The sequence below is a fragment of the Geotrypetes seraphini genome, chromosome 3, assembly GCF_902459505.1.
Source record: "Geotrypetes seraphini chromosome 3, aGeoSer1.1, whole genome shotgun sequence".
NCBI classification, from domain to species: Eukaryota; Metazoa; Chordata; class Amphibia; order Gymnophiona; family Dermophiidae; genus Geotrypetes; species Geotrypetes seraphini.
In genome coordinates, this window is record NC_047086.1 from 92570790 (window position 1) to 92593281 (window position 22492).

Here is a 22492-nt window from a genome sequence, read left to right on the forward strand (position 1 = left end):
TAATACATGTGATTTTTACTGAAATTAGATTAAGAAAAAACATTTTCATAGCCAGTTGGAATGGAGAGGTGGGAGTTATTAAGGTGTGGTAAAGTGCAACAATTATGCACCTTCATTTACCATGGGACTCAACTAGTGGTACCTCAGTACCACCATTACTGTTTCCCACGGTACATAATGAACACTACTTGCAATAAACAAATATGTAAGGTGTGTTTTTCATGCCTCCCTGGAGCATTGACTGCTAAGCTGTATCTGGATTCTTCTAGGAGGCAATTTATGTTCAGACAATTTTTATTGATGACAAAAGAATATGAAACAACAGGGAAACCAAAGCAATGTACATAACCGCAACCAATTCAATCTCCAGTCATCAAAGTTTTATATGTAAAATATTCCCCCCCACCCCTATGCTCCCCCCTCCCCTAGAACCTAACAAAGTCCATATTCAACAAGTTCAGAAACCAGAATCCTTATGGTCCTCGAACATAGCCAATGTCCCCAAAGTGGTTCTCCAAATAACCAGCTGTAATAAAAAATAAAAAAATTACAGGTCAATACAGATCCAATCACAACAAATTCAAGAGTAGAATAAATCCCCAGGGGTGCAAAGACTGTAAATAGGCATACCAAATTAGCAAAAAAAAAATTTCCGTCTGCTTGGGTGACCCTCCACCATTCTTGCTTCCCAAGTAACCAAAACATGAAGCTGATTTCTCCGCTTCCAAAAAGATGGTGGCTCTGGGGAAGTCCAAGACTGCAAAATGCATTTGTGGGCCAGGAGACACATCTTACGACAAAACAGATGATACCCCTAGGAATTCCCCGAAATTTTCGGGGCATATCTAAGACCAGTTGCACCACTGTGCCCTCCAAAGGGCTCCCCAAAAGTTTCTACAAATAGCGACATATGGAGGACCATTGGCTAAGCCAGAAGGTCCAAAAGGAATGTGAAAGAGTATTAGGCTCCATATGACATTTTAAACACAGAGGGGACTCTACTCCTCCCATCTTCTACAATTGCTCTTGGGTCAAATAAGCGTTATAAAGCACCCAGAGATAACACTCCCTCAATATCTCCCCCTCAATCAGTTTTGGTAAGCCCCGGGTATTACCCAATAGATTCCAATGATCCAAAGATATTTGAAGTTCCCTTGCCCAAGCAGCCTTAATAGGTTGGACATCCCTATTTCCTTCAAGATTATGGAGTGCCAAATGCAATGAAGAAACTGAAGTGTTCACAGGCGCCATACCCCCTCCCCTCCCCCCCCCGAAAAATCCCCAGAGCCCTTGCCATAATTTACTGCTCAACTTTCCAGCTGGGAGGAAAGCAATATAATGTTTGACCTGGCAGTAAGCAAATGTGTTCCCCCACAGAAAGCCCAGAGTAGGTGTTAAATCAGCCAGTGATCTTCAAGTACCAGCATCCATCACCAAATGCTCCACCAGGATGACCCCTTACCACTCCCATGCTGCAAACGGAACATGCCATAGAAACTGTTTAACATTTATTTGCAGAAAACTAGCTTAGCTCTGTTGTAAGGAATTATATTCAATCCATAGAAATATTGATCATCTCTGCATATTTGATATTGCTTATATTTTGCAAATGTTTCAGAAATTCTGTATGAAATATTTGTGTTATCTACAAACTAAGGATGTTCACTGCTTCTGCAGATGCCAAAGAAGAACTGGACCAATGTTATCACCAACTTGGAGATCAGTGGCCTGATCTTGAAATATTTAAGAAGATGCCTTTTGATTATACAGTTCATGACCCAAAGTACGAAGATGCAAGCTTGGTCTGTTCAAGGTATCAGAGCATCAGCAGTGAAGGTCAGATATCTCTTATTTTTTATTTCCTTTTTTTCTTTAGTGTAGTTAAGTATCTACTACTCTTGATGGAAGTAATTTGAACATAAATAGGAGATTTCCATCCATTACAAAGAACAAAAAAGTAGGGGTTGATTTTCAAAAAACTTACTCAGCTAAAGGGAGGGTAGGGGGAGTTATCAACATGGAATGGGATGATTCATTACGGGATGTTTCATCGCAGTTGAGTTGAAACATCCCATTCCGTTGAGAGAGAGGAAGCTATGGTTGGCAATGACAGACTGAGTCTGTAACCACTGCCCATGTTGGCGGCCGCCTTAAAAGTGGCCCGCAATTGCATGTCAATCACTCGACAGTGCCAGTTTCAGAATAGCGTCTAATCAGCAAAGACAGGCGCCTGAAATCCTAGCCTACATTTCAGCCGCCTATCTTGGCCACTAGACTGCAGCAGCCATAAGCTGATCGTGGCAAGGGAATTTACCGCCGATCAGCTAAACTGTCAGGATCCCCTGAAGAGTTGTGCCAGCTCAGCTGATCGGGAGGAAGGAATTCCCCTGCCGCAGTCAGTTGAGCTGGTTGTGGTGGACAGAGGACTCCTCCCCCCCAATAGGCAAGAGGGTGTTTCAGGTGTCAGGCAGGAGGGAGTGGGGATCCCTCTTACTGATTAGGGAGGTCCTCTGTCCGCCGCAGCCAGCTCAGCTGATTGAGGCAGGGGAATTCCCCCCGATCAGCTGAGCCGATAGGACTCTTCAGGGAGCCCTGCCGGCTCATCTGATTGGGGATAAATTCCCCTGCCATGATCAGCTTATGGCTCCTGCGGACTAGCGGCAAAGATAGGTGGCTGAAATGTGGGCTAGGGTTTTCCAGGCCTATAATTCAGGTGCCAGCTTGGTGTGAATCACTGCTAGGTAGCTGTTTCGGCCCTTCAAACGCGGCTCTGAGCTCAAGGAGAAGAAGTTTGGGAGTGGGGCTGGAGCAGAACAGGACGTTACTTGGGCGGAACAGGGCGGGGCTGGTGGGACTGGGACGGGGCTTGGGTGCGGGGCTATGTGTCCGAATTTTACTGTTGTAAAATCTGGTAACCCTTGTGAAGAGCCATACCTTTTAAGGTGTCTCCACCTTAAGGTGGAGACACCTTATTCCTCCTCCTGTGAGGGAGTATCCAGCAGGGGGAGGGTTAAAGTCCCATAGACTCCCTCACATGCATGTAAAGGAGAATTCTGTAAATGGGCACCTGCATTTATGCTTGCAAATGTACAAAATACCAGCAGTTTTGTAGGTAACTATACTTATGTGTGGAAGTATCAACAAAGACACTAAGGAGGAAATAACCAACATGGGATACCATTAAAGATGTTTTTTCTTTGTGTTAACCCCAGTTATTAGTAACTAGGCCCATTGCATAAAATGGAACCTATGCTAATTTGAAAAAAAAACCCATGAATTGTGGTATAATAGTCCATCTTACTGGTAGCACGCGTTGATAACTCCCTTTCTAAGTGCTATTCTCTAAGAATTCGCATAAGTGGCATACAGGAGGATTCAGTAAATGGCACTTAAAATTTGATACCGAAAAAAATTGTCGCTGAATGGTATTCTATAATGGGTACCCTGTATAGAATAGGGCATAGTGCCAGGATCGCTGTGGGCGTGAGGAGTTGCACCAGCTGCAACAAGGTGTAAAGCCAAGTAGAGCATGGATCTGCACTATTACATTACATTATTGATTTCTATTCCGCCTTTACCTTGCGGGTCAAGGCAGATTACATAAGAATTGTTATGATATTAAGAAGTGCATATTGTTAAGATATTAAGAAATACTTAAGGAATAGTTTGAACATTTTCTACTTTGCTAAGAAGTAGATTGTATTGCAGGAGGAGTTTGGGACATGTCTGGATGTGTTATATTGATTTTGAGTATTTTTTGAAGAGTAGGGTTTTTGTTTCTTTTTTGAAGGTTTTGTAGTCTGTGGTCAAAGTCAGCAGATTGGTGAGTTGTCGGTCCGGTAGGCTGTCATACATTTTTCTTCGTTTGACATTTTGGCGGGTGTGTGAATATTGTGTGGGTTCTCCTGTGTCTGGTTGAGGTGGATTGAATTAGTCGATTGTTCCAGTAGGTTGGGCTGTCTCCGTTTATAGCTTATAGGCAGAGGAATTTGGCTTGTATTGGGAACCAGTGTGAGTCGCGGTATACACACATTTTTGCACACATTTTAAGGGAACACCTCAGACCCGCCCATGCCTTTCCCATAGCCATGCCCCCTTTGCAAATCCATGTGGAAACACTTAGCCATTATTCTACAAATAGGCGCATAAATGTGTTGGTGCTCTGTGTTGGTGCTTTGCATCATTTAGAATGCTTTTGTGGAAGTGGTGCTTAACATTTGGCACCATATATAGAATTTCCCTGATAGTGTGTAATTGTAAGGGGAGGGGGCAGTATTTACATGGATAGAGCATGAGAGGTGCATGGCGTCACTGCTTGTGCAACTTCCAGAATATTGTAAGTTGCATGCATTCTTGCTGTATCTACACGAATGCAGTTATGCCAGTTCTAAGTGTTACTTGAGGTTTGTAAATGTAAGTCATGTCATTACTGGGTTAAGCTAGTATTTATTAATGTTTCTATAGGTTGTTTAGAGTACCATAATCAGACATATTCTAACCCTCTGGGGTATTTACTATAATAAATAAATTTGAACATCATGTTTTGATCAACTTAACTTATCTGGTCTATCTAACTTGCTAGACTCAAAACCAGAAACCTAAAGCACCCATTTTATCATATCCACTATGTGGCATCTGTGTGTTTTACAACCAGGTAATTTTATCAGGTGTCCCAAGTGTTTTTCTTTACCTGTCCTGGCAGGCTTCCAATCTAGCTATGGTGCTTGGGGTAATGGAGGATTTAAGTGACTTGCCCAGGGTCACTAGGAGTAGAACTGGCATCAAACCCATGCCCTCAAGGTGCTGAGGCAGCAGTTCTAACCACAAAGCCATGACCCCTTTTTGCATTTGATCACTACTCCCTCCTCCCTTACCCTCTCCATTCACATGCCCTCCACCACACTAATATTCACCCCATTCATCCCCTTGCATATGGCTCCTTTTTATCTCCATGAGCTAATGCCAGCCTAAGCCTCTTTTAAATTTCTTGCCCACTCATGACTCTTTTGCTGGACTCCCTCCATTATAGAACAGGTAGCAGTGGGGTGCGTAAATGGAGGCATCCACTAATAGAATTGCTTCCATAATGTAATGTGCTGAGTATCTTAAGCAGAATATAAATGAATCAATAAATAAACATTGGCACGGTGGTCAATTAAAATCCAGATATTGAGCATCACTATTCAGATAGCTAGATAAATCCTTTTGAAGGGCAATAATTTTCAATGCAGGGATAAATTAGTCCAAATAATCATTTCTTGGCACAGTTCATCACTTTAAATCAAGTTGATAGCACAATCAGTACTCAGCATTGCCAACTTAAGAGCAAATTATTTCTTTTATCCATTTTTCTTTTTATCACTTTTTCTTTTTAACCAATCCTTTAATATATTTTTTGGGCCTGTGAAATGGTGTCATATTTAATGCGTGTCTAACCCTTATTAATTCACTGCCAAGCCAAATATCATCATCAGTCCTTTAATAATGTATAATAATTCTTAAACCCTTTAATCAAATTTTATTTCAACTTTATAAAAATCAAAGCTCAGATTTTGCATTTAGCTTAATCTTTCAGACCAACCACCACCATGGCTAGGGTTATCATAGTTTCTTCCGCAAAACCCCAGACACATGACCCTGCCCTGTTCCACCTCTAGGCCCACCCACAGAGCCTCCTCTCTTCCTTGACAAGCTCCAGCACGTCTGGAGAACCTGGAGTGTGCGCCGAAGTGTGTGATGTCATCCCTGCGTGTTCAGAGGCCCTCCAGATGCAGCCGGAGCTCATCGGGGCTTTCCAAAACTCGGACAAACTGCTGGGTTTTGGAAAGTCCGTCCGGGAACCCAGACAGTCCTCTAAAAAGTGGACATGTCCAGGTTTTCCCAGACATCTGGTAACCCTAACCGTGGCCAACGTTTTGTCTCCTTCATCAGGCAAATTTAATGCTTCATTTACAGTTTAGTTTATAATCCATAAAAGATGGCAGTGGCATATAGCTCACCCTTTAAATCTGTGATCATAAGTTTATTACTTAGTGAGTTTTCTTATTGAAATTCTATTTTATAAATATTTGTATTTTTTACTGTATTATTATATTTTACTGATTGTCCAGCTCTTTTTAGTGTAAACTGCCTAGAACTTTTGGTTATGGTGGTATAAAAGAATAAAGTTGTTATTATTATTATTATATAACTGGCTCTCAGAATATGATTGGACACAAAGGCAAAAACTGTGCTATTCTCAGATCATTCATATTAAAAACCATCATTCTAGTTCAGCCTTAAGACCATTAGGTTCTAGAATCTAATTGAGAAATCCATTACTGTTCTTTATCTGGCTATCCAGATAAAGCAGCCAGTGACAGCACTGCTCAGATAACGGCAATGCTCAGACAGCTACTGCTACTAATATTTATCATTTCTATAGCGCAGAAAGGCGTGCACAGCTCTGTGCATTTAGCATGAAATAGACGACCCCCCTGCTCTGAAGAGCTTACAATCTAATTTGGACAGACAGAATACATAGGGTTTGGGGAGTTTCTTGCAGAGAGAATGATAAGATGGACATAGGTAATTTACGGTGAGTGGTAGTTACGAGTTGAAAGCAGCCTCAAAAAAGTGGGCCTTTAGCTTGGATTTGAATACTGCTAGAGAAGGAGCCTGACATAATGACTCGGCAGTCTGTTCCATACATATGGTGCAGTAAGATAGAACGGCAGTGGAAGAGAAGGGTAGGGACTTTCCCGATGAATGGAGTTTCTGGGGGGGAGGGAGCATAGGGAGAGATAAGTGTGGATAGATATTGAGGGACTGTCTGGATAGTATTCTAAATATCATTGCTAACTGGATAATTTTGAGGACCATCCATGCTCCACCCTTATTCCAATCGGGCACTGAGCAGATAGTGCCGAGGCGGTCTGCAAAGATATTTAGCAGCACTATTTGAATAGTGACACTGAACATCTCTGGATAGCCACAGCTATGGGAAATCTTCAGATAACTAAGAGAAAATATTTATAAGTCCGCCCCAGGGAATCAGAAAACATAGGATTCAAACTATTCTATGTTCTAACAATAAAGACATGGTCCTTCACATATCATCATAAAACCAGGAATGCAATTTATAGACTTTTAAATAATTGGCAAGGGCTGATCCAGCAGTTACTGACACTGCCATGGGAATGAGGGCATTCAGTTTCCAGGGCTGGCATCTGCTGCTTCAAGCTGGAGATGAAAGTGTTCATGGTCCATGAGGGAAGAGAGTCTCAGCCATTCCACAGTGGTGCCACCTACTGGCCAGACTCAGCATGGGTCACAGATTTCATATTCTGTCTCTCTGTGGTACAATCAAAGCAATTGGAGCAATGGAGGGTTAGATGACTTGCCCAGAGTCTCAAGGAGCTGCAGAGGGAATCAAACCCAGTTTCCTAGGTTCTCAATCCATTGCTCAAGCTTATATACTGCATTCTAAAGAGGGTTCTGACCAGTCACTGAGGTAGTATTGCAGGAAGAGGAGAGAAAATGTTGGGGCTGAAATTCAAAGCAATTTAACCAGCTGGTAAAATCACTTGTTTGGGGATAACTGGTCACATTCAGTGGCACTTAACCAGATAGTGCCGCTGAAAATGTCTGGTTAGCACCCAATGCGAAACTGGCTATTTGGGGATGGAGTTAGCAACTGGCTAGTTAAGCTGATATTCAGTCAGAAATTCAGTGCTGGAGTCAGGACATGGCCCAGCATTGAATTTCTGGGAATAATGCCAGTGACAAACGGCAAAACTCAGATCTCCGCTAGCTGAATATCAAGCCCATAGTTTTTATTCTGTATCATAAGTTAACATGTTCTGTATTTCCAGATAAATCAGTGAACAAATGCCATGAGGATACCTACATGCGACGTCATACTACTCGAATTACGTTATCTAAATATGCAGCTTATAATACGTATCATCACTGTGAACAGTGCCATCAGTACATGGGCTTCAACCCTAGGTATCAGGTAAGCTGTACTAGGTTGCCTTACGAGAGAAATTATGTGCACAGTCATGACCCAGGCTGCATTTTTATGCAGAGTTTCTGCTTTTGTCAAAACCCAAAGCGCGCTTGTTTGATTAGATTTTTAAAACAAGCCTGTTTCAAATTTAATACACGCTAGTTCAGCTTTCCAGTCTAGGTGAGTAGTGGCCTAGTGGTAGAGCTGCTGCCTCAGCACCCTGAGGTTGTGGGATCAAATCCCAGTGATGCTCCTGGGCAAATCCAATCCTTAAATTTATATACTGAGCCATCCCCAAAATTTGGGGCTCGACTCAGTTTACATTATAGTATAAAAGGACAATAATAGGACATAGAAGAATCAGATCTATTTGCTTGCCATTATCTAATCTAATCTATTTGTGCGTCACGCATACCTATTCAGGCTCTTGGCGACATCAAGAGAGGAAGGATTAGTAGAGGAGGGGGAGAGGCGAGGAGGAGAGGGAGGGGGAAGGTGGGGGGAGAAGAAGAGGGGGGAGTAGAAGAGGGAGAAGAAAGGAGAGAGGTGATTATGTATTGAGAAAAGATGGATTTTCAGTTTCTTCCGGAAGATGGTGTAGCTAGATTCTTTCTGTTCTGGTTGTTTTCTGTGAGGTCGTTCCAGGTTTTTACTCCCAGAAAGTTAAGCATGGAGTGTAAAACCCGCTTGTATTGAAGATTTTTTGTGAATGGAAGATTTAGTAGTATCCAGTTGAGGGTTCTGCGAGAGCTGGACCATGCCGTTGAGAAGAGCTGGATGAGGTGAGCCACTGAGTTTCCATGAAATATGTGGTGCATGATGCATGATATTTTGATTGTTATTCGTGATGAGATGGGTAGCAAGTGTAGTTGTTTGGTGAGAGCTGTGACTTAGTCGTATTTTCTCAGGTTGAAGATTAGTCTTACATCTGTGTTTTGGATGAGTTGCATTTTATGGACCAGAGTGGTGTTGATTCCCATGTAGGTGGAGTTGCAGTAGTCTAGTTGAGGTAGAATCATTAGTTGTACTATTAGGGCAAAGTGGTGTTGGTGAAAGTACAATCTGATTAGTCTCAGGATGTAGAAGGATTTCTTCCAGAGGTTGGATATTTGAGAGTCCGTGGTAAGTGTGGAGTCTAGAATGCAGCCGAGGATTTTGGAGGATTAAGATCAGTTTTATATTCATCTAAGGTTTTTTGAAAGAAATAGGTTTTCACTGATTTCCTGAATAGATGAAGAGAGACAAAAGATCTAATTTCTTAAGGGAATGCATTCCAGATAGTCGCAAAGATATATGTAAAGAATCCCATAGTTTTAATACCCTTAACAGAAGGGAAAGAAAGCTTAAGCATTTGGGACTGTCTTGATGTTACAGGTCGCAAAGAGTTCAGAGAGATAGTTACCAGTGGTGTAAAAATCCCATGTGTGATTTTAAAAATTATACTAGAACATTTGAATTTAATTCTGAAATGAACAGGCAACCAGTGGAGTGCTTTCAATAAAGGGGAAACTTGTTCAAATTTCTTCTTTCCAAAGATCAATCTTGCTGCCATGTTTTGGATTAATTGCAATCTCTTTAAATTACCCTTACTCAAACAGGCATACAAAGACTTGCAATAATCCAGCTGTGCCAATATTATCACCTGCACCAATGCAGCAAAATGATGTTGGTAAAAGAAATGTCAAACCCTTCTCAACATATAAGGATTCAAAAAAAACTTTTTAAACTAAATTATTAACCTAAGTTTGTAGTGAGAGTGAAGAATCTAGCACAAAGCCCAATATTTTAGAGGAACATTCAATTGTCAAGTCACTTAATCCTCCATTTCCATAGGTACAAAATGAGTACCTGTATATATGCAAACCACTTTGAATGTGTAACCACAAAAAGGCGATTTACAAATCCTATTTCCTTTCCCATTATCCTCTTCCATGTGTAGCTTAAGTTAAGCATGTGAAGGACAATTTTATAAACTGGGCACTCACATTTACACATGTATTACACTTTAGGGGATGGAGGGAAGAGAGGGAGCGAGATTCTGGGACATGCAGGAGATGCAGCTACACAAAGCCTAATGCCATGCTTCTTCCCAGGCTGTGTAGAAAGTGAACTGCACTTAGCAGGCATTCACTTCTGGTGTGCAGTTTGCTGCCTAAACAACCCGGGAAGCAGGTTGCATCTCCTACTAATAGTCTAGGTTTCCTTGTCTAGTTTTATTCAGACACTAAGGGTTGGATTCTGTAACCAGCACTGAAGTCGGTGGCTCTGTGGTAACAGAGAATTAAGTGGCACGCCCAGGGTCACAAAGAGCAGTGTGTGGATTAAACCCAAAACCTCAGGGTGCGAGGCAGTGGTTAATGGAAGTTGCTCGAAGGAAGGAAAGGTGACTAGTGGAGTCCCTCAGGGTTCAGTGCTGGGGCCAATCCTGTTCAATATGTTTGTGAGTGACATTGCTGAAGGGTTAGAAGGAAAAGTGTGCCTTTTTGCAGATGATACCAAGATTTGTAACAGAGTAGACACCGAAAAGGGTGTGAAAAATATGAAAAAGGATCTGCAAAAGTTAGAGGAATGGTCTAATGCCTGGCAACTAAAATTCAATGCAGAGTAATGCATTTGGGGATTAATTATAGGAAGGAACCGTATATGCTGGGAAGAGAGAAGCTGATATGCACGGACGGGGAGAGGGACCTTGGGGTGATAGTGTCCGAAGATCTAAAGGCGAAAAAAAACAGTGTGACAAGGCAGTGGCTGCTGCCAGAAGGATGCTGGGCTGTATAAAGAGAGGCGTAGTCAGAAGGAAGAAGGTGTTGATGCCCCTGTACAGGTCATTGGTGAGGCCCCACTTGGAGTATTGTGTTCAGTTTTGGAGACCGTATCTGGCAAAAGACGTAAGAAGACTTGAGGCAGTCCAGAGGAGGGCGACGAAAATGATAGGAGGCTTGCGCCAGAAGACGTATGAGGAGAGACTGGAAGCCCTGAATATGTATACCCTAGAGCAGGGGTTTCCAATGTCGGTCCTCGAGGGCCGCAGTCCAGTCGGATTTTCAGGATTTCCCCAATGAATATACATGAGGTCTATTTGCATGCACTGCTTTCATTGTATGCTAATAGATCTCATGCATATTCATTGGGGAAATCCTGAAAACCCGACTGGATTGCGGCCCTCGAGGACCGACATTGGACACCACTGCCCTAGAGGAAAGGAGAGACAGGGGAGATATGATTCAGACGTTCAAATACTTGAAGGGTATTAACATAGAACAAAATATTTTCCAGAGAAAGGAAAATGGTAAAACCAGAGGACATAATTTGAGGTTGAGGGGTGGTAGATTCAAGGGCAATGTTAGGAAATTCTACTTTACGGAGAGGAGTAGGTGGATGCCTGGAATGCACTCCCGAGAGAGGTGGTGGAGAGTAAAACTGTGACTGAGTTCAAAGAAGCATGGGATGAACACAGAAGATTTAGAATCAGAAAATAATATTAAATATTGAACTAGGCCAGTTACTGGGCAGACTTGCACGGTCTGTGTCTGTGTCTGGCCGTTTGGTGGAGGATGGGCAGGGGAGGGCTTCAATGGCTGGGAGGGTGTGGATGGGCTGGAGTAAGTCTTAACAGAGATTTTGGCAGTTGGAACCCAAGCACAGTACCGGGTAAAGCTTTGGATTCTTGCCCAGAAATAACTAAGAAGAAAAAATTAAAAAAAAAAAAAAAAAAAAAATTAAATTGAATCAGGTTGGGCAGACTGGATGGACCATTCGGGTCTTTATCTGCCGTCATCTACTATGTTACTATGTTTATGTTACTAACCACTAGTCCACTCCTCCTTAGCTGAGCCTTCTTTGAAAGTTATTTATGTAGGGCGGAATTCATCTACAGGCTACCATGTTAGTACATGCTAAACTCTAAAGATGCCCATAGGAATATAATGGGTGTCTTTAGCGTTTAACACACACTGGTTAGCACCCGTTGATGAATTCCCCCCTTAGTGTGTACTAAGAAATGTGCTTTTTCTTTTATTGGTCCTGCATTATGAAATAAACTCCCTTCAGAAATTAGAGCATTAACAGATTTGTTGTACTTTCATAAACATTTGGAGGGTAATTCTATAAATGGGTGCCTATTATTATGCAGTGATTAGCTACTTTCCAAAAGTCATGCATTGGCTTAAAACCACTTTTGCGAATTATAAAAATGTTTGTCTAACCTTAACCTTGTGAAATAGATTCATTGTCCTGATTTTTTAGCAGTAGGTTAAATGATATCTTCTGTCTGGAATTGAAGCCCACTTTTTAACCCTTAGCAATGATGTGTTTTCTCCTCAGCTGTACGAGTCCACGTTGCATGCCTTTGCATTTTCCTACTCTATGCTCGGAGAGGAAATCAACCTTCATTTTATCATACCCAAGTCAAAGGAGCATCATTTTATCTTTAGCCAACCTGGAGGACAACTAGAGAGCATGCGATTACCCCTTATCACAGATCCGGTAAGCTTACAATTACATTTAAACTGATACTATAAATGTAGAGGTCTTATGTCCCTTGCTTTTTTTTTTTTTTTTTTTAATAAAACTTTCTTAATATTCCAGTTCCCCATTTGGCATGGTAGCCCCCAAAGACACTAATATGCTTGCTTAAACACAGACTTTCCGTCAGCATCATTACTTCTTGAGAATATTCTAGTGTTTCCTCTTGTTTCTGGAGTGTCTCTGGGTACTGCTTATCCTCAATTTCAAGAAGATTTATTCGTTTAATTTAAAAATTTATATACTGCATATAACTATGCGGTTTACACATTACATACATATTATCCTCTGCTCCCTACGATCATTCCAAATGTAACACAAAGACAAACTGGACGAAGACATTTATAACATCCTCCCACGATAGAGCACAAAATTCCAAAACAGCATAAACAGGCATTATCAAATCAAGTTCCAACAATAAAATACAGAATGACGTAGAATGATAAATCCATATCAGAATATTCTTTAGAAAAATATCCTAAAATTTAGAAAGAGAGAAAGATTTAGTGAAAGGGACAGAGGGAATAGTGAAGGTAATGAAATAATAAAAATATATTTTTAAATCTCTCTCCCAAAGACCTCCTCTCTATCACAATTCCCTTCCCACAAAAATCCCATCCTTTCATAGGCCTCGTTCCCCCAGCCTTTTTTGTTGAAATCCACGATGTCTAGGGCAGTGGCGTAGCGAGGGTGAGAGGCACCTGGGGTGGCAGTGCCCCTCTCCTCTTCTGTATCCCCCCGCTCCTTCCCTGCCCTCCTTGCCGCTACACGTGCACCCTTCTCTTCCCCTGTACATCTTTAACTTCCTGGCACGAACAGCATCCGCATTAGCATCGGCTGTCCTTGTGATGTCACTTCCTAGGTGTAGGATCCAGAAATGATGTCAGAGGGAGAGCCGATGCTGGCGCAAGCAGCAAGGTTGGAATTGCTAATCACGCTGGCGAGGAGCTAGCGGTACGGGGGAGGGAGGTGAAGGCGCACGTGTGGCAAGGGCAGGGGTGGGGGGGCAGAGAGGAGGAGGGGTGCCGGTGCCCCCACCAAGATAGCTGGTCTGGGATGCTGGAGCAGTCACAACATAAGAACATAAGAAGTTGCCTCCACTGGGTCAGACCAGAGGTCCATCGTGCCCAGCGGTCCGCTCCCGCGGCAGCCCATCAGGTCCATGACCTGTGAAGTGGTCCCTGACTATTCCTATAACCTACCTATACTTCTATCTGTAACCCTCAATCCCCTTTTCTTTTAGGAACCTATCTAGACCCTCCTTGAACCCTGTAGCGTGCTCTGGCCTATCACAGTCTCCGGGAGTGCGTTCCATGTGTCTACCACCCTCTGAGTGAAAAAGAACTTCCTAGCATTTGTTCTAAACCTGTCCTTTTTCAATTTCTCCGAGTGCCCCCTTGTACTTGTGGCTCCCCACAGCCTGAAGAATTTGTCCCTGTCTACCTTCTCTATGCCCTTCATGATTTTGAAAGTTTCTATCATGTCTCCTCTAAGTCTCCGCTTTTCCAGGGAGAATAGCCCCAGCATTTCCAATCTGTCAGTTGTCCCTGTCCCTGCCAGTGTCGAGTTCAAAATGGTGCCAACAACCTTTAGCAGAGTACAGCAAAACTTTTGAAACATGCCCTGATCGCTGATCCTCCTACCCCCATATCTCCTCAACTCCTTCGATTTCCCCCAACTCCCTCCTATTGACTCAATGCCCAGCATTGCTGATATATTGTCATCATCACTGTATTCTTTTTCAGAAATAATTTATATTCCGCATATCCTACAATTCTGTGCGGATTACAAATTATTCAGGTACTCAAGCATTTTTCCCTAACTGTCCCAGTGGGCTCCCACTCTATCTAATGTACCTGGGGCAAATGGGGATTAAGTGACTTGCCCAGGGTCACAACAAGGAGTGATGTGGGATTACGGCATGATGAGCTAGCACAAGGGAAGAGTGAGTACTTCTATCAGCTTGGCTTTAGGGTTACTTTGATAAGGTCTAAGAGGCATGGGATTTCTTTGATGGTCAGGGGAATATAAGATAGAAGCAGATTTTGGAAATGGAACAAGGAAGATAGGGATAAGGGATCAAGGCATTTTTCAATGCTTTTGGGTGGCAAGAAAGAGGGGGCTTTTTGTTGCTGTTAAACCATTGATTGCTAAGAGGGAACGATGATTGTAACTAAGGAGAGGTTAGGGTTTTTTTGCTTTGTTCTTTTAACATACATTTTCTCACTGGCAACCCATAAGATTTAAGTTGGCTATTGGTGTGCCTAGATTGGTCTGGACCAGAATTAATGTGGTACTTTTTAGGACTTTTTCCTTTTTATTTCTTAGGTCATGTGCTAATGTTCCCATTAGGAGCTGCTAAGTGGTCCCATGTTAACTCTATATTATCTGGTTAGCACTAACCAAATAATGCAGGAACACCCACTCTCTGCCCCCTATGAAAAATATTTTTGAAAAATAGTTTCTACTTCGCATCTGCTTTACTGTTCCCTAGATATTATCTCTACTTTATAGCTCACAATCCGCAGATATGAACAATTATCCCTCATGCTATCTATGATTTGCAGTAGCTTAGGCTTTGGGGTCTGGCCAGCTGCATGGAAGTAGGCCATGATCCGTCCGGTTTTGAAGAAGCCTGCCTCTGATCCACTAGTAGCCTGTAATTTTTGATTTAATTCCAATCTCTCTGTGGTTTCAAAACTACAGAGAAAATAGTTTTTAATCAAATTTCCCAGTTTTTGGACGATAACCACATTCTTCACCACTCATCAATCTAGTTTCAGGAAATATCACAGTATAGAAACTATCATTGCTGCTCTTCTCAGTGACCTTCACCCATGCCTTGATAAGGGAAAGATCACACTTTTGGTCTCACTTGATCTAACAGCGACATTTGACTTACTGATCACTCTCTCTTGTTTCAGCATTTGTCTTCAATCAGTATTACTGGTTTGGCCCATGATTGGTTTATGGTTTATTTTTAATCTGAAAGATCATTTACAGTTTCTTCTAGCTCTTCAACCTCTGATAGCTGTTCTTTCCCCTGTGGAGTCCTTCAGGGCTCTGTGCTTACCCTGTTCTTCATGTCTCTTGATTTTCTCACTTTGGGCTAGATTCACAAAACAAACCGATCGTGTACCGATCGGTTTGCGACCCCATCTGGCCTGATTCACTTACCTCTCCTGCAATCCACTTCGAATCATTGCATGCAAATGAGGTGAAACGCATGCAAATTGGACAGCGACCTAATTCACTACACCAAATTTCCGATACGACTGGGCTGGTCGATCACCTGAAGAAGCGACTGCTGGGGACCAGTCAAAAACGTCTTTCTGACTGGAAGCCCTGCTCTCTGCCCTGCAATCTCTCCTGCCTGCTCGCCCCGAATGCTGCTCTGCCTTGCTTCTTATATCTGCTGCTTGCCCTCATACCGCCCTGCTCTGCCTCGATCTTCCCCAAATCTCTCCTGTCGCATCGCCTTTTTCCTGCCCTGCTCCAAAGCTCTCCTGCCCTTTCCCGCCCAGCGAGCCCATGGTTTTAATACGTGGGTTTAAAGCAGGTAAAATCACAGGCTCGCAGGGCTAAAAACTAAAGTTTTAAGTTAAAAAAATTTTAAGTTAAAAAAAAAAGGTCGCGTCTCAGATAGGCATGCTCAAACCATCTACAGATGGTCTGCACATGTGCAGGGATCGCTATAGAGCAATCCGTGCAGGCAGATGGGGTGTTTCTCTGATCGCCCCCATCTGCATATTTTTCGTTCCTGAATTCATTGGATTTGCCCGGATTGGACTCAGATCGGGCCTGATCGGGCAGGTTAGAGAATCCAGGCCTTTGTTCTTTTAACAATACCCCGTGAACATTAATCTGGGAGCTAATAGATGCACAATCATAATGTATCTTTGAAAATGCTTTTTTGAGGTTGTAGTCTATGGTTACAATAGCTCTCCACAGTTCGTCCATATTAACTACTGCAGGCTTAATCAACTCTCCAAAATGATCATTAATGATCTATTAGTCACAGAAGATAAGATCTCACCAACCTTTGTGTTAGGTGCCGTTGACAGGGCATCAGCGGGGTGTCTTCTTCACCAACGACTCATCTCCCACTGCTCCTCCAGGGCTCACCAGTTGTACCTCTCCTTGGGCAAACTGAATTTTCTCCCCCTCCACAGGGCTCTCTTTCTTGGGTTGGACAGGAGCCTGCCCCTAGATCGGGCTAAGTGAAGCCCGATTGAAACTAAGATTCGCCGAGAAATTTGGTGTTCCTCCTGAAGTCGGGGGTGTCTCCTTCAGATGACGCATCATTCCCACATCTAGCGTCATCTGGACAAGGTTTCTGGAGCTCCCGGCCACTGGATGATTTGGCCGGGAAACTCCCTTCCTCTTCTCCATTTCAAATGCGGTTGAAAAGCAAACCGCTAAAGAAAATCTGCAGCTCAGGCTGCACGCAGTCTACCGGAACAAGAAAACGCAAACGGGCAGAACACAGCTGACCTCAGGTAAGGGAAAGAAGGTAGAAAGAGCAGTGTTGGAGGGGAGCTCTGACCTTGATGCCATCTTGGATCGATCGCTTTAATGCATTTCAGCGGTAGCCTGAATGCATGCGTTAACTGCATGCTGTCATAGGCACCTTCAGAGCGATGGGCTCTGAGCTACCTGTGACAGGAATTTGGCTCCTGTGGGCCACTGTGAGCCACACAGGGATTTTGGGGAGACTAGAGAAATAACAATCCACAATCAGAGACTTTTCAAAAAGTTTATTCATGAGAAACAAAAGCCAAAATGTTCAGCTTGGTTACAACAAAAGCAGTTTGTGCAACAAGAAAAAAACAAGATTCAAATAGTGTCAGAATGCTCCACAACATATGAGTGCCTCAGCAGGCACAGAAAATAAGAAAAAAAAAAACCCCTTTAAACAGTCTTTCAGGATTGTTAGTACTTGTGCTCTTCTGTACAACTTCACTTTCCAGCACATAAGCTTTACTGGTCTCACTCCTTTCCGAGCAGGGGTGAGCTTATCTCAGTCCTGGCTTCCAGCAGACGTTGAGTTTTCCCCTCCGTGGGCTAATGGGTGCTTAGGGTTCCAACACACTTCCATTGATTCCAGCTGTTCCTATGGCGCAGTCTCCATGGCCTGGTCCCACTGGCTCCCGGGTTCCGGCAGTCCCTCACCAGCCTCTACCAATTCCATGGCCTCCGACCTCTCCTGCCCATTTAGAACCTTCAGCCCTGAGCGCTGTGTGTGCCTCAAGTGTCTGGCCTTCCTCTCCTTCTCTTTTCCCTCAAGCTGCTCTGCCTTCCTGTGTAAAAAGGCACAGCCACGCTCCAAACTGTCAGGTGATGCAGGTGCTCTAGATGCCTGTCCCCCTCCCACTCTGTAATTGCAGGGAATAGCTCTAGAGCAGGGGTGTCAAAGTCCCTCCTCGAGGGCCGCAATCCAGTTGAGTTTTCAAGATTTCCCCAATGAATATGCATGAGATCTATTTGCATGCACTGCTTTCATTGTATGCTAATAGATCTCATGCATATTCATTGTTACACAAACGGGATTTGTAATTCCTATTCAATAGCTCCCATATATTATTACATCATTTCATACACTATAAAGAGCTATATATGTATTTACCACAATTTTAATCAATCAACATTTATTTCATACTTAAAATTCCATACAAATCACAAACATTATATATGGAATTTTAAGTATGAAATAAATGTTGATTGATTAAAATTGTGGTAATACATATATAGCTCTTTTTTTTTTTTCCTTCTCTTTCTATATTTTAAGTTCTTGTAAACCGTGCCGAGCTCCACATCCGTGGAGATGATGCGGTATATAAACTTAAGGTTTAGTTTAGTTTAGTTTAGTTCTCTATGGTGTATGAAATGATGCATATTCATTGAGGAAATCCTGAAAACCCGACTGGATTGTAGCCCTCGAGGAGGGACTTTGACACCCCTGCTCTATAGTGACGTATGCTAGGAAGTGCAGGCTGCTCACCACTCGAGATTCCCTCCTTGAGGGCCACAATCCAGTTGGGTTTTCAGGATTTCCCCAACGAATATGCATCAAAAGCAGTGCATGCACATAGATCTCATGAATATTCATTGGGGAAATCCTGAAAACCCGACTGGATTGCGGACCTCAAGGAGGGACTTTGAGATCCCTGCTCTAGAGGAATCAGCGGGAATATCCTCAACTGTCTCTCTTGATCCAGTGTGTGCACTACTTTGGGGACATCTCTAGCAGACATAGGTTGCACGTCACAATGCTATGGGCTTAACGCTCTTTAGTAAAAGGGCCCTATAGCTGGTTGATGATGATTGTCATGGCTGCTACCTTAGAGCTAGATTCACTAAAATGTGCTACCGCATTATAATGCAGTAACATGCATTATTTGCCACAGGTCTCATCTTATTCAGTGAATGAAATGGTGGATGGGACTTGATATACTGCCTTTTGTGGTTACAATCAAAACAGTTTACATATTATATACAGGTACTTATTTTGTACCTGGGGCAGTGGAGGATTAAATGATTTGCCCAGAGTCACAAGGAGCTGCTGTGAAAATCCAGTTCCCTGGGTTCTCAGGCCAATGCACTAGGTGTTATGGCATTAATATCTAAAACTTAGTTGACTTAGTTGACCATTCCATATTACTGCAGATACTAGATGCCATAGGAATATCAGGTAATCTTCTCAACTGGTTCCAAGGATTCCTCAAAACAAGATCATACAGACTCAAGTCAAATGATCTTCTATCTGACTCATGGTCAAACCCCTGAGGAGTTCCACAAGGATCCCCTCTATCGCCCATACTTTTCAACCTCTTCATAGCATCCCTAGGCATGGCCCTAGATGCCCTAAACATTACATCCTTCAGCTACGCGGATGATATAACCATCCTCCTCCCCTTCGACATCCAAGACCCCACCTCCAACGGACGCCTGAAAACAACATTGGAAACTGTAGAAAAATGGATGACGAACCACAAGTTAAAACTGAATGCGGAGAAAACCAAATTCCTACTACTAGAGAAGGAACAAAAACCATCCCTAACAGAACTAGATGTAAACACAATCAAATATCCAATACAGAATACTCTCAAAATTCTGGGAACACATCTAGACAGAGGCTGCACAATGCAAACACAAATACACAAAACCATAAAAAAAGCATTCTTCACCATGCGAAACCTAAGAAAAATAAGAAAATTCTTTTCCAAAGAACACTTCAAGATCATTGTACAATCCCTCATACTCAGCAACTTAGATTACTGCAACAGCCTCTACCTACCTTGCCCAAATACTACGATAAAATAACTACAGACCGTTCAGAACACAGCTATCAGACTCATCTACTCGCTCAGCAAATTTGACCATGTCACACCCACCTATGAAGACTCTCACTGGCTTCCGATAAAAGCAAGAATTCAATTCAAACTCTACTGCTTACTTTTCAAAGTAACCCATGGTATGGCCCCCAATTACCTGAACAACCGTCTTTGCCGCTACCGACTACCCAGATCAAGAAGAACTCAGAATCTTTTCACCTTCCCCCCTCATAATGGTACCCGACGTAAGAAACTTTACGACAGCCTTCTAGCAACTCAGGCAGCAAAAATTGACCCCACCATCACCAAACTGATGATCAAAACAACAGACATCAAAGTGTTTCGGAAAGAAATCAAAACATTTCTTTTCAAAAAACACGTCCTTACTTAATATTCCCCTCCCCAATCGCACATGCACTCTCCCCAGCAAATAACACACTAGTCATCCCCTTGAACCTCACTTACCAAAAATATCCAAACTCCTAAATAAGCATCTCCCTTAGGTATCCATTTAACCTTCTCCTAAAAAAGCATCTCCCTTAGGTATCCACTTAACTGATTCTTTCAAAGTTAGGTATCTTTCTTCAGTTGCCTATATTGTTTTCCCCACTGAACCTTGTAACTACTTGAACCCTGTCAAGTTATTCTATCGATAAATCTAGATATCTTATACTTGAATTTCTATACCACAACATGTAATTTACTTAAATCTTTGTAATGTAATTCTCTCGGTAATGTCCTGATCTCTTTTAACTGTAATCTGCTTAGAACCGCAAGGCACAGGCGGAATAGAAATCACAAATGTAATGTAAAACACTGCTATCCACTTAATTCATAATACTTGGAAATATGATCAAATCACCCCTTCCTTGAAAAGTGCACACTGGCTTCCTGTCACACTCAGGATCACATGCAAAATACTACTATTAATCTTAAAAGTGCTGCGCTCAGGTGAACCTCTCTATCTAGCATGCCTTCTTACTCCATATACTCCTTCCAGAACACTTGGATCTGCCTAACACAGGGGTGCCCAACGCGTCGATCGCGATCGACCAGTAGCTCAGGAAGGCAACTCGAGTCGATCGCACTCGTGTTGCCGTCCTGATCTACGGGCCGATCAGCCTTCCTCTCCAGTGTTCTCCCTAGGGCCTTTTAGCTGGGCGGTCCGCCCAGCTGTCATCTGCCGCTGCTGAACAAAAAACCGGCTTGGAGATTTCAGCCCGTAGCGAACTTATGCTCCGGGCTCTAACGTGTGCGTGCAGGCTTCTCTTCTCTTCCCTCCGAAACCGGAAGTTATGCCCGGGGAGGGGGAGGGGGGAGAAGGGAAGCCGGCACGCACATGTTGAGAGCCCTGAAGCAAGCGTTCGCTACGGGCTAAGGCGGGAGACATGTTAGTGAAGCATTTCCTCTTCTTGCTGCCGGGTCCTGCCTACTTTCTGTTTCCGCGAAGGCAGGACCCGGCAGCATTTCCCCCAACAGTTCCTCGCGATGCTGGTCGGCCGAAGCAGGGAGAGGTTGGGGCGGCGTCGGCTTTTGGGCGTGTTATTGGTGGCGGTTTGGGTCCTGGTCCCCGATGGCAGTTTGGGTCCCCGATGGCAGTGGCAGTGTCTTGGGGGAGGGCAGGGAGAAAGAAAGAAAGAAAAAGGGCAGGCAGGGAGACAGAAGGAAAGAAGAGAAACAGAAAAAAAGGAAAGGGAGGCAGAGAGAAGAGAAAGAAAGGGCAGGGAGAGAGGAAGGAAAAGTTGGGGGAGGGAATGAGGTGTGGAGGAGAGGAAGCATACAGGCTGAAAGAAGGGAAGAAAGACTGGATGCACAGTCAGAAGAAGAAAGTGCAACCAGAGACTCATGAAATCACCAGACAAGGTAGGAAAAATGATTTTATTTTAAATTTAGTGATCGAAATGTGTCTCAATTTATATCTGCTGTCTATATTTTACACTAAGGTCCCCTTTTACTAAACCGCAATAGAGTTTTTTTAGCGCAGGGAGCCTATGAGCGTCGAGAGCAGCGCTGGGCATTCAGCGCAGCTCCCTGCGCTCTAAAAACTGCTATCGTGGTTTAGTAAAAAGGGAGGGGGGTATATTTGTTTATTTTTGTATGGTTGTTACTGAGGTGATAGTGCATAGAGTCATCTGCTTTGACCTCTTTGAAAAACCCTGGAATAGGAATGATAATTAACATTTTCTATGCGTACAGTGTGCGTTGTGTTTTTTTTAAATTTTATTGTTGGTAGATCATTTTGACTTGGTCATTTTAAAAGTAGCTCGCAAGCCCAAAAAGTGTGGGCACCCCTGGCCTAACAGAATCAATTTGTGATCCCTACCTATCAAGAAACAGTACACAAGCACAATCAACACTTCATTTTCACAGTTCAAGCCCCTGAGCACTGGAACTCTCTTCCAACATCCCTATGGCTTCAAACATCCTTGGAACAATTTAAATCAGATCTGAAAACATTCCTATTTAAAGATGCTTCCTCATAATTCATTTTCTATTATCTCTCTTCAAAGTGTGTGCCTGCAGACACTATGGCTCCCCTTCTGTGTTTACTCCACCCACTATACTACCATAATTTTATAGTTCTGACCCTTACCTTCCACTATCATGTACATGTCTGTTTTCCCCCTACCTGATTAGATTGTAA

General features: G+C 43.0%; 1 protein-coding gene across 1 annotated transcript in view; it reads left to right on the forward strand.

Annotated features, from left to right (window-relative positions):
• GREB1 (growth regulating estrogen receptor binding 1) overlaps positions 1-22492 on the forward strand; it is a 336727-nt gene that overhangs the window by 266192 nt on the left and 48043 nt on the right. The window contains exons 24-26 of the mRNA XM_033939035.1: positions 1678-1836; positions 7854-7996; positions 12314-12475. Of these exons, the coding sequence (XP_033794926.1) occupies positions 1678-1836; positions 7854-7996; positions 12314-12475 (464 nt within the window). The remainder of the gene's footprint in view (positions 1-1677; positions 1837-7853; positions 7997-12313; positions 12476-22492) is intronic.